The sequence below is a fragment of the Halichoerus grypus genome, chromosome 8 (assembly GCF_964656455.1).
Source record: "Halichoerus grypus chromosome 8, mHalGry1.hap1.1, whole genome shotgun sequence".
In the NCBI taxonomy this organism is placed as follows: Eukaryota; Metazoa; Chordata; class Mammalia; order Carnivora; family Phocidae; genus Halichoerus; species Halichoerus grypus.
In genome coordinates this window covers 32,454,670-32,474,970 of record NC_135719.1, presented here as the reverse complement: position 1 = coordinate 32,474,970, position 20,301 = coordinate 32,454,670, and the positions used below count along the sequence as shown (strand labels likewise).

General features: G+C 39.5%; 1 protein-coding gene across 2 annotated transcripts in view; it reads left to right on the top strand.

Moving 5' to 3' along the window:
* Nucleotides 1-20,094, top strand: part of GABRB3 (gamma-aminobutyric acid type A receptor subunit beta3) — a 248,134-nt gene extending 228,040 nt beyond the window's left edge. For both annotated transcript variants that reach the window (XM_036083608.2, XM_036083613.2), the window contains exons 7-9: nt 623-775; nt 7,095-7,339; nt 15,759-20,094. In XM_036083608.2, coding sequence (XP_035939501.1) covers nt 623-775; nt 7,095-7,339; nt 15,759-16,100 — 740 coding nt within the window. In that variant the 3' untranslated portion in view covers nt 16,101-20,094. The remainder of the gene's footprint in view (nt 1-622; nt 776-7,094; nt 7,340-15,758) is intronic.
* Nucleotides 20,095-20,301: the final 207 nt, after the last annotated feature.

Below are 20,301 nucleotides of genomic sequence, written 5' to 3'. Positions count from 1 at the left end.
TGAGATGCACACATCAGATTAGCACTGGGATTCATTTACAAGAAAGCGAATAAGGTGCTTCTCTGAGGCTCTCCTTAATGCCTTGTCTGTGGTCAGAGTAGATCATCGCAGTGTACACTGGCCCCTGTGTCTGTGCCTCTCCAGCTCTCAGGGTAGCCCGGAGGTGTCCTTAGATGAGGATCAGCAATTCACATATCTGTGTACAGTGTTGCTCTAGATGGGCGGAAGGGACAACTGGTAAAAGCCATTTTGCCCAATAAAACCTTGAGCCAAATCTCCCCTATTTACAATGGAGAAGAGAACAGTCCTTAATTAAACAATGAACAAGATACTTGGCATGATTCTGTATTCTAAATTAAATACTTTCCCAAAGTTTTCCCAGGGATGGTCCTCAGCTGAGCACTTGGCTTTAGAAAAGTATCCTCAATATTCTCTTATAGACTAAAATGGACTCCCCTCCCAATTCTTCTGTAAATACCATTAGGCAGACAGAAGCAAATTGCAGTGGCCACCTCTCAGTTCATGAGCTTTTCAAATGCATGCTGTTGAACAATGGAGGTCAAAGCAAACTCTTTGTCTGCTATGTCTTTTCTCCAGTGTAATCTTTGTCTCTTTACCGTAGGTGCCTATCCTCGGCTCTCACTGAGCTTTCGGTTGAAGAGAAACATTGGATACTTCATTCTCCAGACTTACATGCCCTCTATATTAATTACGATTCTCTCATGGGTGTCCTTCTGGATCAATTATGATGCATCTGCAGCTAGAGTTGCCCTTGGTATGTGCTATTTTTAAATGATATCTAAAATGTAAAGTAACCGTATCATTACAGTATTAAGGAAGTTCAGAGGCTATAGTTCAACTACAATTTTTTGACATCATGACACCAGTCTTGCCCATACAGTCACTTTTTATCTTGAAACAATAATTTCATGCATGATTCCCTTGATGTGTTAATTTAATTATAAGGCTCAAATGTGAATTTTCATGCCAATGAAAGGGAAAATATGCTTGCCGAATATTTGCATAATAAAACTATTTTTGACACTAATTTTAAAGCAAGGATTAACATCTCCTGTTCAAAATTGTTCTGTGGCCCAGAAAGAAGACTTGATTAATTGGGTATTCATCTTTTTTAAGTCAGAAAAATAGTCAAATATTATAGCATGTAATTGGAATTACACAATTTAATGAGCATTTAAATATGTGATTAGATTCTGAGCGATTCTCAAGAGCGCTAGTGATCTGTACTGGCCACTGGTCATTTGGCAACTGGATTATTAGCTAATGTACAATATATTTTATAGGTTCTAATAATATTTTTAATATTTTTAAATTATTAAAGGAAGGCTTATATTTTCAAAAAAAAACATTATTCTCTATTCAGCTAATTATTATGAAGCTGCATGAATGAAATAATCATTTAAATACATTTTAGATAAGTATAGAGCTGAAGAGCAATTATCTAGTGCATCCCTTCTCTGGGATGGTTGAATTCAATTCCTGAAAGCAAAATTATCAATAATACTTTTAAAAATTGATGGAAAATAATTATCAATACATTTGCTGATAAATTAGCTTAGAGAGAACCATAAGAATTCAGGGTTCCAGTTATCCCTCTTTCTTCCCCCCTTTTTTTTTTTTCATCTTTTTCCAGGACTTCAAGTTGATTGACACTGTTTTCCCTAGGAAAATGTGTGTACATGTGTGTATGCGGATGTCTGGTTTAGACTCACAGATAGGTGACTGGCAGAGTTACATTCAAGATTAGATTAACACATAGGAAATCAGGTAACTATTCCTAAAAGTGTTAGCTGAATAAAAAGGTAGTTTGAAAAGAAGAAAGTATCAAAAAACTAAAAGCGCTATATTGTTATGTATTTTTAATGGGTCTAGTAAGAAAAGCATCCCTCAAAAAGATCTCCAGGACTTTTCTATGGCCTGCAGAGGTTACCCTGTTGCAATAGTCCTTTCTGTAAGTTTCCCCCTTCCTTTTTTTTTAATGTTACTAGATTACTCTTCGTTAAATAATTTTCTCTTCTTCTCACCTGGAAAAGCAGAACTAAAATGTATTTAGAGGGGCAGATCTAAATTTTGCAGACCTGTTAGCTTATACATTTTCGGAGTCTCTCTTTAAGAAAGAGAATATAAAATAGACAAATATAAAATTTCTAAGACCCCACCCCAAGTCTGGATGAGGACTATGCAAGTAGAGCTCTAAAGCTAAAGCTTCTTGAGTTTCACATTGAATTGGCCTTGGAGAATTTGTCATTATTGAGATAAGTAGAGAAATATAAGTACCAAAGAACTGTAATTATCTAGCATCAATAGGAGTGAGGTGTACTGAAAATGTGAATTTCTAAATTTTCTAGATACACATTCTATAGCTCCTTAATCGTAAGACACTGTCTTCCACAATATTAAATAATCTATCTGAAGTGAGTTGTAGTCAACCCAACCTCATTACAGTATGTGAAAGTAGATTCCATTTTTTTCCAACAGAACAGCATTATGACTATAAACCTAAATCATCCTGTTATGGCTTTGCTAGGACAAAGGAATGGTCTGCCCAGAGTTGCTAAGGCTTCACCACTGGAGGAGTGCCAGGTTCTGACAGATGTCACAAGTCTGGGAGGCAGATGTGAGTACAGAGGCAGAAGTGAATGGGCATTTGCCAGTGTCCGGATGAACCTGAGGCCTGGGGGTCTGGAAGGCAGCTGTGACCCTAGGGCCACAGGTCTGAGCAGACAACAGTCCAACAGGTCTAGCTCTCAATGTAGGATACCAGCGTGCTCACTCCCTTTGTCCCACCTTCTGCCTATGTAGAACAGGGTCTCTGAGCCTGGGTCTGCAGGGATCAAGAAATGTCACCAGGTCACCTCCAATAACTAAGGGAAAGTATATCACAGGGTCATGAACACTGAATAGCAACACAATAATCATTAACGCTGAAATTTGCTGAATACTCAGGTACCAGGTTCTCTGCAAGGCCACTAATGGGGTTACCTTACCTGTTCTACAGAACATCCATAGCACAATAAGCAATGTTATTGGTCCCATTTGACAGAGCAGGAAAATTAGGTACAGAGAAGCTACATAACTGGTACAAAGTCATATGACATTTTAAGCGTCAGAAGAAAGATTTTAATCCAGTTAGTCAGACTCCAGGATTCTCTCCCTTAACCACTACAGGTGACTCCTATGGTGTCAGTAGACAGTACATGCAAGAGTCATCTTGTCTATTACATTGTAAAAAAGGATCAAAAAGAAAAAAAAGCTAAGCAAGAACTATTATTAATTATTACTATTGAGGGATCCCTCAGAATCTTTAAAATGCTAATGTGCTCTGTGCCTCTTTAAGAAGATATGGCTATGGTTTGGGGGCTTTAATTGGAGAAATTCTCCTACCCCAGCCCTTTTCCACCTGTCTTGTCTTGTAACACACCTTTGAAATGCTCTGAGTGCTGTTATCAGCATCCTGAATGGCTGCTGATGAATGCACCTCATTTCTGAAAGAGATCTTAGAGGTACAGGTCGGTGCAGAGGAGTGTTCAGCAAAGATGTCCATGGAACACCCTCTCTGGCGAGGGCTCTGTTGGACCTGCAGTTGTCTGGGGTTGTCTCTCTATTGAGAAGGGAAATGCTGGTCCTTCACGAAGCTGTGTTGCACTGCTGTTCTGTGCGCTTCAGGGTTTTATGCTTCTACTGATCAGGGGCTGACTCCCAGATCTGTTGAATTGTTAGTGTTACAAGCCATCAGGTTGCAAAGTTGGGAGGTGTAATTAGGTGATCTTCCTCAAAAACCTGAAGTGAATAATAGTGAATAATAGTACCGGTCCTTTTGAAAGGGAAAATTTAAACTAAAATAATTTAGGCCACATTATTTTGATCACAAAGAAGAGAAATAAAGTATCTTTTGATTAAATGAAGCAAATTATATTTTTATTTCATAGTCATCTGTATAAATGCAGTTTTTCAAATATGATATTAGCATAATCTAAATGAGAAATAATTTGAGGCTAACAATTAGTAGAAAGACTGAACAGCTTGATCAGTGTACAAAGAACATGGAAAGCACCATTCAGTCATCTCCTGTACTGCAGTTGGATGGGCCCCTTGGAGGGCGGAAGCTCAAAGCAAGGCTATGGCTGTGGATCTCTTTCCAGGAAGCCAGAATCTACTGAATAATTTATTTTTCTGTAATGATAATAATAAATACGATTATTTGTTGTTATTAGTGTTAACACTGCCAGTTACCGTTATTAACATATCACCAATGGTTTTCAGGCATCACATTTAGACTTCACATCAGCTGTAGACAATGGTGTGGACCATCAGGGCTCAGGTCATGCTGCTGGGAAGTGGCAGAGCTAGGACTCTGGCCTGGGCCATGTGGCTGTACCATCCAGGTCTGTGAATCACTACAGTCCACCATCATCCGCAATATCTAGATAGGAAGTAAAATGATACAGAGAATTAGTAAATGTACTGGCCTTTTAAACTAAGAGCTAATGTGAGCCCAAACAGAGCACTCATCCCAAAACCATACTCCTCGAGCCTGAGCTGATGGGCCTGAGCCAGGTTGCTGTCCCATTTTACTCAGGGCTGCTTTTCCCAGGCTGAGTGCCTGTGACATATGCTGGCTCTTGCTATCCCTGTGTTCTTTCAGCCCATTTCCCAGGATATCCACTAAGGCCTGTGTCATACATGTCTGTTCAAAATAGTCAACTGGAGAGCCACAAGAGTCAACTGGAGAGAACCAGAGCATTCATGCTTTCCAAGTACATTTGGAAGGAAAAAAAGTTGTGGCAGCAAAATTACAAAATTTTTGAATAATGGTGAGAACACCTAATTTTGGAGAGTTTGCATGGTGTTTTCACATTTATTTGTAAACTGTAATCATCCCATTGCCATTTTCGAATTTTAAAAGTCCCCAGGTGCACATGAATGTTACTTTAAAGGGGAATCTTAAAATATTCTGACATATTCGATTTCCATATATTCCATAAGCTATCATGGTTTGCAGTTATACACAAAAATAGTTTCTCAGTGCCTCAGTTCCCTCCTCTACTTTTCATAGCAGTTTAGAGGTGGGTGGAAGGAAAGCATGTGCTAGTGACAGAAAGACTGGGCTTTATTCCCTGCCCTCCAGATGGTCCCGAGCAAGTAGAGATCTGTGGTCTAGAGGTTCTCTCTGTGGGACACACAGGATAAGGATTCTTACCTCCAGCGATGGGATGGGAACCCGGAGGGCATCAAATTAAGCTGCTTAACAAATACAAACCCTCCACTGGAGAGTTGGGTGGGATCTGGGGGCTCAGAGAAGTGCCTTTGGTGGAATCATATGTAAAGGTGGTCTGGGCTGTGCCTTGTATCTTGGGAACACTGACCTCTCTGGCCTGCACTGTCCCCTGGCCTCAGTGACATCATATTTTTCAGGTTGCTGTGGCTGAGGGACCATGGCTAAAGCTCTCACTTTCAGAAGTCTCCTTTTTGACGGAAGGCATGAATAGCAATGAGGAGGAAGTGTTTCTCTCCATTGGGTCCTTGAAGACACAGGGATAATTGCATTCAGTGGCACCAGTTAGTTGAATGGATAGAAAAGAGTTGACCCTTTGGAGCTGTCTTTTTTTTTTTTTTTTTTAAGATTTTATTTATTTATTTGACAGAGAGAGAGCACAAGTAGGGGGAGCAGCAGAGGGATAGGGAGAAGCAAGCTCTCTGCTGAGCAGGGTGCCCGACGTGGGGCTCCATCCCAGGATCCTGGGATCAGGACCTGAGCCGAAGGCAGATGCTTAACAGACTGAGCCACCCAGGCACCCCCCTTTGGAGCTGTCTTAAGAGAGAGCAAGTCAGCTGTAGTATTTACTGTCCCACCAAGAAGTGAGCAATCCATATCTTTCCTGCATGTATGACTTCACTCAGTTCAACAAACTCTAGTCATGTCACCGACATGTCCCCTCCTTTCTGTGTCTTCAAATTATCCAATATGGAATCTTTGTATTGAAAACAAAAAAAATGTCCATTGCTATGGTATAATTGCAAAATATGGTCCTTACATGTTTTTAGAGACTGAACTTAGCTCTGTTAGGGAAACAGAAATCATTCACATACTACATTATGAGAATTCAACATTATGATTTAAAAAAAAAAAAAAAGGATCTGGTCAGTTCCCCCAGAATATGGCAAGATTCATTAGCCCTTGACTTCATCACGCATGTTCTGAGAAGCTTGTATAGACTCTTAGTTGAGGAGGGAAAGGACTCTGAAATCATCTGTCCTCAGGAGCTTCCCTGAAGTACTCTTTTTTTTTTTAAGTACTCCTTTCTTTTTAAGCTCAGGACTGGATCAAGTCCACTATCAGTTTTAAAAATCATTGCCTCGGGGTGCCTGTGTGGCTCAGTCGTTAAGCATCTGCCTTCGGCTCAGGTCACGATCCCAGGGTCCTGGGATCCAGCCCCACATCAGGCTCCCTGCCCCGCGGGAAGCCTGCTTCTCCCTCTCCCACTCCCCCTGCTTGTGTTCCCTCTCTCTCAGTGTCTCTCTCTCTCTGTCAAATAAATAAATAAATAAAATCTTTAAAAAAATAAAAATAAAAATCATTGCCTCATTCCCCTTTTTCATAAAGCATTGTGGTAAGAATTGTTTTCTTTTGACGGGCAGGCTCACTGAGCCCTCACTAATGGCCATAGGTGACCCTTTTTTTTGAGTCTTCATAGATTCATTCTTCTTGGAAGCGTCTCATCCAGACACACAGTGTTTTATGTTAATTTCTGGGATTATTTTCATTTCTTCCAACTTTCCTAAAAAGCACATTCTCCTTTGCTGCCTATACATCTCCATATATTCTCCATTCCCTCTCTCTCTAAGCTAGGTGCCACGGGATGGTGCCCCACCAGGGAGCAGAAATGTCAGCTTCCTGACCTGAGTGGTGACCTGATGTCCATACATGTTTCATGCTCTGTTGCTTTCTGGTCACCTAATAATATTCAATCTACTATCTCCAACTATTTTGAGCTGTTTGAGAAAATACAAAAGTGAAACTGAGGAATAGAGCTGCAAAACTGCAGCCTCTCACCCTTTTGTTTCTTTTGTAGGGATCACGACCGTGCTGACGATGACAACCATCAACACACACCTTCGGGAAACATTGCCCAAAATCCCCTACGTCAAAGCCATTGACATGTACCTCATGGGCTGCTTTGTCTTTGTGTTTCTGGCCCTTCTGGAGTATGCCTTTGTCAACTACATTTTCTTTGGAAGAGGCCCTCAAAGGCAGAAGAAGCTTGCAGAAAAGACAGCCAAGGCAAAGAATGATCGTTCCAAGAGTGAAAGCAACCGGGTAGGCCCTTCACCAGCCTGACCACTCACCCATCATGCCTTTCACAGACCCACCCTGCTCCTACCACTCATCAGTCACTACAGTTACTTGCATGACCTTTAAGTAGTTGTGTGGGCTTTTGATTATAACCTGAAATGTTGCCTCCTGCAAGTCACGGAGTTTTATATAAAACCAAAATTAGTGCAGAAGCTGGAGAAGCCACAAGCTTCCAGTTGCCTCTGAAAAGAACAGAACATGTGAATACCATGTGGGATGTTGACTCTGAACTTGACAGGCAAAAGCATGTTTCCAAAATGTTGAAATATTCATTTAGTGATAAAATTACAAATTTTATTGTCCAGCACGCCACTGTTCTTTTACAGTGTGGGCAGACCCGTCTCTCATCCACCCACTATCTGGCATAGTCCCCTAGTCCAAGGTCCTTAGTGCAAGGGAGGAACTGTGCTCTGTTCAAGGGATCTCATAGATCTGCCCAGGCCCTGTCCCCTGCCAGGTGTGTTCGCAAAAGTCAGAGCCTAGCAGGGCCAGATAGTGGTAGCCAAGGATGGTGCATTGCTTTAGGAGGCCTTTGGGCTGTACACTAAGAAAGAGACCATAAATTAGGTCCACCCCCTCCAGCCCCGCTCAGCATCCTTACATCCTTCCGGGTACAAAGTAACTTTGCAATTACATGTCATTTCATTTTTTTTAAATAAAAACAATATGTCATTGCAATTATAAACAATACTTTAATGAAAGTACATTATAGTTTCTATGTAATTTTTGTCTTTATCTTTTTACCTCTTGCACCCCATAAAGTTCTCAAAAATATATTTCTCCTTGTTTACACGCTACACTTGCTCCTACATTTCTTTATTATTTAATTCTTCTTGCTAAACTTACTTATTTCTCAAGCCTGTGGTCTTTCCTTGCTTTTTCCCATGCTCTTAGTACATGTTATGGGTCTGTTCCTTAGAGAAATGTAGCAGCTCCTTAGAGTATTTGCTGTGTCCATAGACCACTGGTGGCCCAGAATAGGTTCACAAACATTCATGAATGAATGCAGTCAGTTAAATGAATGCAAATGGTTCCCATCCCTTCAGCAAAACATAAATAGAGTTGGTCAGAGAAACTCAGGATCTGTGAAAAAAATCAGGCTTCCACAAGCAAAATTATCCTGAACTTCTTACTGGAAAATATACTTAGTACCACACTGTTATGTTTCTAAATACGTCTGCATCCTACTATGAATACACAATATGCTTTGGTCATGCTGTTTCCAAGGAAACTGGAATTCATCACATCATTATTGTTTTCATCACACAGATATACAGACACACATACACATACATTGCTGTTTTTCCAAATTCCCTCATAATTTAAACAGATCATAAATTGTTTCCTTTCTTCTAAATGAGATGGTTTAGAACAGTCAGGTTGTGCCGCAGAAATACCTTTTTGAGTGTGAAGCTTAAAATTTAAAGCAAAAACAGAAACACCTCTAACATTCACAGAGAAAAGTAGCAGAATATGAAAAATATTTTACATCAGATATTATATTATAAATCAGATGCAGAGGAAAATTTTATTTTATTCACAAGGCCATTTTATTGTTTTTCTGAAAATGTTTCTGTGTTTTCCCAGCAGCTTTGTTAAAGCCTTTATATGTTCATATTTTTAAAAATCTATAATTGTAAATCAGCTGTCAAGGTCTAAAGTTGATATACAAATTCATAGATACTAGTTTTAAATGCATATTTGATATTCTTAAAGATAAGCATTAAATATTATTGCTGACCCACATCTAAGACTTTAGTGATAATTTTCAGATGGAAATGAATCTCCCAAAAAGCTTATATCATGTGATGTGGATGAGTTAAGGGAAAGCGAGAAAAGAATCACAAACTTCATGCAAAACAGAAATGTCACTATGCACCTGGCCAACACCTTCAAGAATTCTTTGTAATTACAATTACAGAGAATTTAGTGATATCTTTTAGTGATATCTTTCAGGATTGTTTGTTAGCGTGGCCATCAACAACCTCAGGGAAACCCATCTGTGTTATAGATGGGGCTCAGAGGGCTGCACCTGTCCTTGGACTGAAAGAGGACACTGGGCTGACCACAGGGATTTGCACTGCCATTGTTTTTCTGAGGTCACCTTTCCTATCCAATAAGGGGATATCAGGGTGGTACCCTCGGGGGCTCTGCAGGCCACCAAGAGGGATCTGTGCCATCAATGACTATCTTTGGGATGATGATGTTATTGACCTTACTATAAAACCTTAAGTAGATTTTCCTTATATTCAGTGGTTGCACATTATTTTAACTTAGTGGTTGATGCATGAATGCTCAAACTGTTCATGTATTCACTTAGTTTCTCCTCAGACCAGTGGTGCAATGTAAATCGTGCCCTTAATTTATTTGTGCATAACCTCTTTGGTTTCCTGAATTGTTTCTATACTCAAGAGTTAGTCTTTGATTGTATTTGAATTTCATGAAGTGGCAGAAAGTTGTAATTCCTTCCAAGGTATTAGAGCTGCAGACTTGACATCATTCCTCTTACTAAAGAGCAAGATTTCTTTCCTCACATAACAAATACTTTTTTTTAAAATTTTTCTAATAGAGTATTTTACTTATATAGAAGTTTGAAGGTAATTAGAGAATGAGTATCAATAAAGTGCCACTCTGGTGAGAGATTCTAGAAAAAAATGAAAACCCCTTTGTGATATATTCTGCATGAAATGTTTTCTACCTTTGAATATTTGTGCCTGTCAAGGTTATAGAGCAGGAAGAAAAACTATATTAAAATCATTGATTCTAATTATAGTAGATATGACACAAACTCTTCAAAATATGAAGTATTCATGAAATGCTTTAATTTTTTTTTCATGAAATGCTTTAAAAAATGCAAGTCATCATCTGTCATTCTATACAGGGCATTTCAGTCTTATGTTTCAACAACACCACTTCCATCTGTTTTAAGATTTAAATTTTAGATTATAGGAGAAGATTAGCATCTTTTGGGGACATATTTGTTTAAAATGTTTGGTTTCTAAGATTTAACACATTTTAATAACTCCTTTAATTCTTTTAGAAAAAAAATCTTCTCATAATGTTGTTGGAAATTTTCTACACATTGCTTCACTTTTAAATGAAAACTATGTAAATGTAAAACTATAAGTCAGAAGCATCCAAACTAATTTACACTAAGCTCTTATTATCCAATATATGTTCAAGTTGCTTTCAACATTATTGTTTCCATTACAAGTGTTCACCCACTCTGAAATAGAAATCATGGGAAATAGTGTTGGTTATTGAGACCTACCTCACAAGAGCTGTGTCCTGAAACAGCTGCAAGATAGTCATAAATGTCCAAAGCACCCAAGAGCCCTCTAATTCTGTAAATTATTGATGATATTGGGTTTGGTTTCCCTTAAGGTAAGTTTCCTTCACTAGAGTCAAGGACACAAAATTAGATCTCTGCCCTCATGAAGTCCTTTCCCAAATGCACAGCACTGGCCACAGGGACTTGAGAAGACAGGATATTGATTCAAACAAATTTGTCATTAAGTCTTGAAAAATCAACTCAACATTCAGTTGACCTCATTTCTTGTGTTTTCTCCGTTCTCCCTGTATGCTTCCCAAAATCCCTGTATATCTTTTTGCCTTGGATTCTCTCTTTCCAGAATCCCTTTCTTCTTTGTCCACATCTCCCCCTCCTTCAAGACCTAAGCCAGATGCTCTTCTCTATGACATTGCCCAGGATTTTTTTTTTCTTCTACTTGTGTCTGTCCTGCCTCTGTCACTCCCTTCTTCAAGAAATTGGTTTTGTCCCTGTTCTCCCAACTTCCATGGCACATGCTCTGCATTTATGAAATGGCGTGTTACATTTCACATGGCCACCATGCTTTCTCTGCTAAACAGCATTTGATTTTTCACATCGACCAAAATATGCACACCATGGCTCAGATGTGGTAAATGCTCATGGAATGTGTGTCCATGAATGAGTGGTATCAGAACACCGTTTTTTGCTGATGTGGTGTGTTTTTTCACTTTTCTGGTGGGAAGAGAGGGGAAGGTTCTCAAATGCATCTTTTTAAAGTCAGGTGAAGCTAAATCATTAGAATCATTGATATTGATCAGAATTAGCTTCTCACAAAATATTCCCCTCCCTTCCTATAAAAAAGACTTGTCTTCATTTGGTATTTAATTCTATAAAGTGGTTATTTATAATCGCCTAGATTTTATTAAAGGGAGCTTTTCATATGGCATTTTTAATAAAAAAGACAGTATTAATGGCATGTATTTAAAAATGTGCTTAAGGTTCATTATGCAGTATTTTTTTTTAAATGTGCTTGGTGATTAATTGAAACTCTTACCTGCTAGACCCCTTAAGGGTAAGGATCTTTTCTTATTCATCTATTAGGGTCTCTCACCTAGCACAGGGCATGGTACAGAGCAGATATATAATTTTTTTTTTTACATGAACAATCCCACAAGTCTGGACCCTTCATGTGCATATCTCCAGTGAAGTATCCACGTTCCTAAGTGGACCACTGGGCTTTTTATCTCATGGTTTTGTTGTATTTAAAATATTACATAAAATGGAAAGAACATTTTTTAGAGTTAAGTGATGTTTTTTTTTTCTACCTTTAGGAAAATAATTTCAGTCTTCTGAGGTTCTAATTAACATATAGTAAATCATTTATTATTATTGGAAAGTATAAATGCCACGTGAGGACTTAAAAAAAGCAAGCATCTTCCACCTTTGGTTATTCTCTGGCTCAAATTTAGATAAATTTTGTTTTAAATATATCAGCTTACTGTTTAAGAAGGTCTATTTAAAATATCGGTCAGTTAAATAAGATCTAATTGAGCCGATTTGATAAGTGATCTCAGTTTGTTAAATCCCCTTAAGTGATAACTTAATATATTTCCTGTCATGATTCGAAAACAGATATCTGGTAGGGTATCACACCTATTCATTGCAGTGCTAAAATACACTGATTGACTCCCTCTCAAGAAAAAGATGCCCAAGTGAGCCGGGTTCAAATCACGCCTTTCTTAGGGAGAGTGACTACTTGCAGAGAGGACATGCTTGTGCCCACTCCTTTGCTGGCCTTTCCTTTGTTGCGCCCCCCTTTCAGGCACACCTTAATGTGTGTCTCAGGCTTCTCCTTCTACAGCCTCTTCTTACAGTGAGAGACTGTCTCCCAAACCACTGGGGGCTTCACTGATCCTGAAGACAGGCAAACAGACTTTTTTTTTTTTTTTTTTTGGTAAGGGTTTTACTGCTAACCATTCCAGGGCAAGAAAACAAAAAGAATAGATATGGAACACATGTTCCAAATTCTTACAAAGGTCTAACATTCCTGGTACTGTTGAGACACAAGGCCCATTTGAGTTTTTCCCTCTACTGGATTAAAAAACAAAAACAAAAAGCAGAACTCTAATATTCTGTCAGTGCTCTGTCCCTAGCCCCAAGAATGGGTCTCCATGAAGGGCCTTCTCCCCAGTATCTGGATGTCTTCTTGGTCCACTTGCATTTCCCAGCACCCGCAGGCTTGCTGTCCTCCATTCTAAGAAGACCATAGGTCTTCACGGTCTCCCCACTATGGCACGGCTGGCCCGACAGTTCAGAGGCAGCATCACTGAGGAGAACCAAGCACAGCCCAGGCTAACATGTGCCTGCTGCCACTACCCCACCCCCCTGCACTCCGCATGGGTGGTGTGAGTGTTTCTGCAGAGAGCTCAGGAAAGGCCAAGAGGTCAGGTGGAAGCAGGTGGCAGGCAACTCTCTCTCCATCCCTTTCCCACCTTCTTCACTGAGAAGATATAGAAATGAGTGGTAATGGCGGAGCACCTCTGCCATGTGGACACAGCACGTGTTGGGAGTGCTGGGATTTGCTGCAGTGGCAAGAGGGGAGCCTTGCTCACAGCCTCTTGGCATTTCTCCTTCAGACTGCGCTAAAGGAAACAGGAGTGCGGTGCACTCCAACAGTGGTCCCTCTCCTTACTTCCTCCTCTCAAATGCATCCATTACTCTTCACTCTGCAGCTTGGGTTGTAGTTCAGAAGAATGTCACTTTTCTCTAGAAATCACTGTTACTTTTTACTACCTGGAAGGTAAAGTCGAAATTCCTTAATGCAATATACAGAAACCCTTACTGGCTTGACTCTAATGTGCATTCCTGTTCATCAGGGGGGTGTATTTTCTTAATATAAAATGTTAGGAAGATGGTAATGACAGTGATAAGAATGACCATCGTCCCATCAACTGTGAGCTTAGCATGTGCCAGGATCCATTCTCTCCAAAGTCCCACTCAGTTAGTTTGCCTTTCTCAAAACAGTTCAGTCATTTTTCAAGCCTTTGCTTGTGATGTTTTTTTTTTCTGCTTTTTGCTGAAAAATGTCTACTCATTCTTTGAGGCCCAATTCAAATGCATTTCTCCTCTGAAATCTTCCCTCTTTCCTCCTGTAGTAGTTTTGATTGCTATCACAACAAATTACCACAAATGTAGCCACTTAAAACAGCACCCAGTTCTGTTGGTCGGAAGTCCAGTGCAGTGGGGCTCAGCTGGGTTCTCTGCTGAGAGTCTCAGGATGCTGAAATCAGGGTGTCTGTGTGGCCGTGTTCCCTTCTGGAGGCTCTGGGGATAGATCTATCTCCAGACTGATTCAGGTTGTTGACCACAGTTTCTTCTGATTGTAGGGCTGAGACCCCTGTTCCCTCCTGGCTATCAGGCAGAGCCAGTCTTTGCTCCTAGAGGCTGTCCCATTTCTTCCTATGCTTTATCTGCAGTGCCCTCTATCAATAGAGGATCCAGTTTTTCTCACACTGCAAATCCCTCTGCTCTCACCTTCTGCTGCACCTCTCTTTCCCTCTTGCTTCCAGCTGGGGAATATCCTATACTTTTGAGGGCTTATGTGATTAGATTAGGCCCACCTGAATAATCCAGGCTAATCTCCCTAATTGTAAGGTTCATAAGCTTAAATATGTTTGCAGTGTCCCTTTTGCAATGTTTGCAATGCCCCTTTTGCACGTAAGGCAACATACTCACAGATCTGGGGAGTAAGGGGTGATATCCTGATGACCACACCTCTCCTTCCCCAAGCATAATGGAATGGTACTCCCAAATCACGGGGTAGACATCTCAGAGTCTGTTTTGGTGCCTTTGTACCAGAGCCTGAGTGGCCCCCAGATGTTTGCAGCCCTTCCTGTGTCTGGGCTACCTTGGTGTCTAGGAGTCATCCCACCTGTCGTCTTGGCTCTGCTCAGAGGTCTGCACAGGCACCTGCCTCTTCTTAGCTGGGAATCTTCTCTCCACACCTCACCTCCTTCATATCTAGCACAATACCTTTAATGAAACTAAGAAGTATACAGAAGATGGGAACACACAAATTAATATGTATTAATAAATTACTCCTCCACAAAATAACTAATTTTGTGAAAGTTTCATGGAAGAAGCCATAGACACTTAATCTAGTTCTAGAAGAAAGGGTAGGCTTTCCACAGACAAAGATAGGACAAGGAAGATGGCCCTTTAGCAAAGGAATGAAGATGGGTGGGATAACATAAAGCATGCTGGAGAGCAGTGAGACCCAGGGGAATGTGGAATGGGCCACGTGGCCCTGAGAGGTGTTGGCACTGCTCAGAGTGGGGATTACAGACCACTTAGAAAGGACTCCACTGGGGACCCCTAGCCTCAGTTATGGTCCATGGAAATTTCATGGCAGATGAGCAAATAAACAAATGGACCATCGACATCACCGTGAAAGGTCTGAAGCTGTATTTAGCACAAAATAAAATGTTATTTTAAAGTTTGGCTCCAATGTGGGAGGGGACTTTAGTCTATCTTAAATATAGTCCTTAAAAAGGAGGCCTCCTGCCAGGACCAGGATTGGGCAAGGAGGTCATACTTGGGTAGGAGTCTGTATCTACCCCCATCAAAGTCATCAGGAGTGTCCGTTCATCACAGGAGTATTTCCTTGTTTGTCCATGGTAGTGTGAATATTTTTGTAGAGGCAGAAAAGGGGACAAGCTGACTCTAAAGAAGATGAGAAAGTATAGTTCTCATCCAGTGTCCAGTTATGAAAAATGGTTTCCTAAATCAACATCTTGAAAGGAATTTGTACTTTAATTTTGTCTTCAGTAAGGACTTGTATCCATAATAGGAAATGTCAATTTAAAAAAGCCCGCTTTATTTAATCTAATCTCCTATGTGAGAATTTCTAAATTGAGGAAATAAAATCTCTAAACTGTAGTTAAGCCTTCAAAATGACATTTTCCACGAAAACAGTGCTGGGTTTGACAGATGTGCAGTTTCTCATAATGTATGTGACATGATTGCATGGTATAAGTCTGTGCTGGGTTTGTATATGAAAAGTAGATTTACTGGCATGCTAGGTGCCTAACGATGTGTATTTTCTTCAATTAGGTGGATGCTCATGGAAATATTCTCTTAACGTCACTGGAGGTTCACAATGAAATGAATGAGGTCACGGGCAGTGTTGGCGATACCAGGAATTCAGCAAGACCCTTTGACAACTCAGGAATCCAGTACAGGAAACAGAGCATGCCTAGGGAAGGGCATGGGCGACACATGGGGGACAGAAGCATCCCGCACAAGAAGACCCATCTACGGAGGAGGTCTTCACAGCTCAAAATTAAAATCCCTGATCTAACCGATGTGAATGCCATAGACAGATGGTCCAGGATCGTGTTTCCATTCACTTTTTCTCTTTTCAACTTAGTTTACTGGCTGTACTATGTTAACTGAGTGACTGTACTTGATTTTTCAAAGACTTCATTTAACACTGAGTGAAATATTACTCTGCCTGTCAAGTTTTTATACCTGTACACACACACAGACACACACACGCAGACACACATATATACATACGCAATTGTATATATATGTGAACTTTCTCAGCATATATATAAAATACACGTGTATATGAGGATGTATGTGTATATGTTTATACACACAGGTATAAGTACCCATGTGTATGCCAAACAAATACACATACATATATACATTTTGCAGCTATGGACAATTTAACACAGGATGCATATTAAAGAAAGTCATAGTTTTTTCTTTTTTAATTGAAAGGGACAAGCATCGTCTAAATATTATGCCTTGAGAATGAGGGCGTGAAACACAATATCATCCCAAAATGTGTTTTTTATTATCATAAGTTAGATGTTTTAGTTTAAAAATCAGAAAGAAACTCTTAGTTAATCTTCAAAAACTCATACAGTGATATTGCTAGTTTAAAATGAGTCACACACTTCATATCCTTTCTGTTTACTAAGCAAAGGCTTTTCAGCTTTTTTGGTGATGGGGTTTACTTTCATCGGGCTTACTTTTTCCGTACTGGTTTAGTGGATGAAGTGAGCCACTGGTGTGTGCTCACCTGTTGTCTTAAACATAGATAGATCCCATGTTGATGTCTGAACGCCCATCTTTTGAAAACCCATCAGGAATGAATGGCATCTCATTGTAAGTACTCTGTTGTACAGTGTATTCTTTTGTTCACTTGGAGTGGATCCAGCTTACCTGTCATGCAGGAACACAGTGGCATGTTTTGGCAATGTTTAGTTGACATTTCAATCACTGAAAATGTGCTCCACATCTCGTATGGATTTCTAGGCCTGATAACTAACAGAAAGCATAGACGTCTCAGGTTATTTGTTACTCTAAGGTAAAACCATCTAGGATGATTTTCCCCCTTGTCTTTACGTTATCAATCACTCTTATAACATTGTATGTTAATATAAAATATATTTGCATAATATGCATATATATGTATATTTACCAAAATTTTCTTTCTTAATGCTTGCTATCATGGCAGCATGCAATGTCATATTTTCCTTTACGTGATGTAACTACTTTCTGTTACCTAGAATTAAGATTGAAGCTTAAAACACTTCTACTGTTCAATTTCAGAAACCAAGAAACATCTTCATACCTTTATTTCTGTATCTGACATATTTCATAAGCACATCCAACTACTCCTAGTCTAACTAGGATGCTGCAGGAACATGACCAGTACACACCACACATCACCCAGTGACCCATGACCGTTCTCTTGAGGCAAAGGAGAGCAACCTGACAACAAACACACTCACTTTTGGTTCCTTCTGATCCACAGCCTCATCAGTATTTGGACTTTTTAAAGCTCGTAGAAACAAGACAAGGTGCACCGGTTTCATAGACGCAACCTTAACTTACTATTTAGATGAGATCTTTCTAAAGAAAAAAAAGAGATGATATATTTTTTGTAAACAATATTTCTATCACAGGCCTCCATAAACTGAAATGACTACAGTTGTACAAACAGATGTCACAGTGAAGTTAAGCACTTGGAGAAAAAAAAAAAGCAAAATATTCAGGAAAGAACTACTAAATTAATATTTTATCCCAACATGCCACATATGCCTCACCCTCTCTGTTCTGTCCTAAACCAATGACCAAAATCTCATCCAGTACTCTATTAGCTGGCACTAGTTTTCTCCGCATAGATAGAGATACCACCTTCCCTGAGGATGCATGTGGTGTGGGCTATCACCGTAAGCTGACCACTACTTGATTTTTCTTTGGTGGCCGTAACAACCTTTAATTTGTGGGAGTCTGTCACAGTTTAAGACCCACTGTCAGGTAAAACATAGCCCACAAAATCTCATGCTAGAAGCAATGACCAGTTTTATACCCTTTCCTCTCCTTCATTCCGACCTTTCTTCAACATCTTCTTCCACCCGCTGCTCTCTGGTTTTATTTTTATCTGGAGACTAGCCAGTGGTCTTGGGCTTTTCTCTGACAATTTTTGTTTTTTCCCCCCATGGGTAACAATGAGGGATCCTAAAAGTTAAACAGATTGGGAAAAACCTTGTAAGTGGCCTTATCATTGTTAACATGTTAAAGAAAAAAAAGACATTTGTGAAGACCTTATCCCTTTCAATACTTCAGGTATCTTTTTCTGTATCCAGTGATTCAAGGAGTGAGCTCTACATGCAGAAGAGGGACCCCAAAATGCAAATGAACATGGACAAAAGTAGTCAATGATCGATTTAAGTGTACAATTTATACTATTCAGAACTGTGACATTAATTCTTTCTGGGAGAAAAATGATTCAAAACATTTTTTGATGCATAGTTGAGGTACCCAACTATCAAAGGCAGAGACCCTATGGGGCTCAGAAGAGCTGCAGTCTACTTACCAAGGTTTTCTGGATATAAATTTGCATGGTATAGTCATAATAGCTTTTGAGCTTTTTATATGCATTTGGCACCAAGACTGGGATCCACAACTTTGTAGACACTGCGATGAAGTTAACATAATAGCTATACTATAAATAGTGTTTGTAACTACACACATACATACACACACACACACACAAATACATAACATATATTCTGTAAAAAAAACAACTTTTTAAGATTCTTGGGTATGTGTTTGCTTTACTCCATTTCAGAAGAAAATTACTTTTCTTCTAATAAAATTATTTTATAGCTTCTCCATTTTTAAAAGTTGTGAGAAATATTGAGAAGCAGAACTCTGTGCTGACAGAAGAGAGTTGAGTTTGGTTCTCTGTTCTGTTAAAATGACCTCTCATTACTCCACAGTAGTTACTGGAGCCAGTGAGAGAGCCGTATTGATGAATTCTGAACCCGGACCTCTGACATTAATGTGAGGTGGCTGTTACCCACGTCCAGACATCTTGAGTAAGGAGAGAAAATATGATTTTGGAATATAATGATATTTCTTTCTCAACAACTGAACGTAATAAAAAGTTAATTTTCTATGTAGTCCTGTCTTTCCAAAATGCTTCACAGGGGCTCAAAATGTACAGAAGAATCTTGCTCTGACAGTTTGTTATTACCCATATTCAGATATACTTGAGACAACTCAAGAGCCCTACTACATAAATCCCTACAGAGAAAGACTGATAAGACTTGAGTAATCTTTAAAACAAGTGTTATTCTTGTTCACCGACCCCAGGACTGTAGAGGGGTTTCACTGTCTATACCATGAGACATTCACTTCCCCACTGAATCATAAATGAACTAGAAAGTATGTCATGATAGTATTCCTGTTAGGTTTGAAGATTACATGTACATCTGCAATATCATGTGTTTTTAATGCCAGCACCCAGAACTTTTGACATATTCAGTCATTCAGATTAAAGGCACTTTTCCCCTGTGCAGCTTTGGAATTAACATTTTCACCCAGGAGATATCTCAGAGGTGATGCCACACATGTTTGGGACTGGTTTTAAGGAGACAGGCACATTGCAGCTGTAGGTGTTCACTTTCAGCATCTAGTAGATAACCCCATTGGTGTTAGTCCCACAATGGTGTGTTTGATAAAAGAGAATATGTCTAACTTGGAATCTCCTGGCTTGAAATTATAAACCATCTCATAATTCTTACTTAATGCTCCACCTGAAAACAAGTCCATATTTCTGGCCATTTTTATGTAAGCAAAACCGAACAATTGGTGAAATACTTTGTTACTCATGGAATTGACTCTGGCTCTCATCTTATGTGAGCCATCAGTCAGAGTAACATTGAATCGTGGGGCAAAGAGCTGCCCAGGTGGATTAAATTTTCCCAGGACACTAGCTAGTGTGCCTTGGATCGATTACCTCTTCTACTGCATTGAAAGGTGCCATGTTTTCCAAAATACTCAATTCCCAACATCTGGGTAAACAGTGACCTCCCAGAGAGTGGCTCACGTAACATGCTTCTCCCTAGGGTGAGCCCCATAAACATGTTTTATCATTCTTGTCTCATATTTCTACTTCACAAGTCAGTAAGTGTGTTCAAGGTAAGTACAGGATTATTCTAGTAGGAATAGGCGATTGCTGTCATGATCAATTCCCATGTTGATTTCATTTCATTGTAAAGATAAATTAAAACCCAATTTTGCTTAAGCACATTGATGTAATTTTTTGGTATTATTTGACATGAAAAAACAG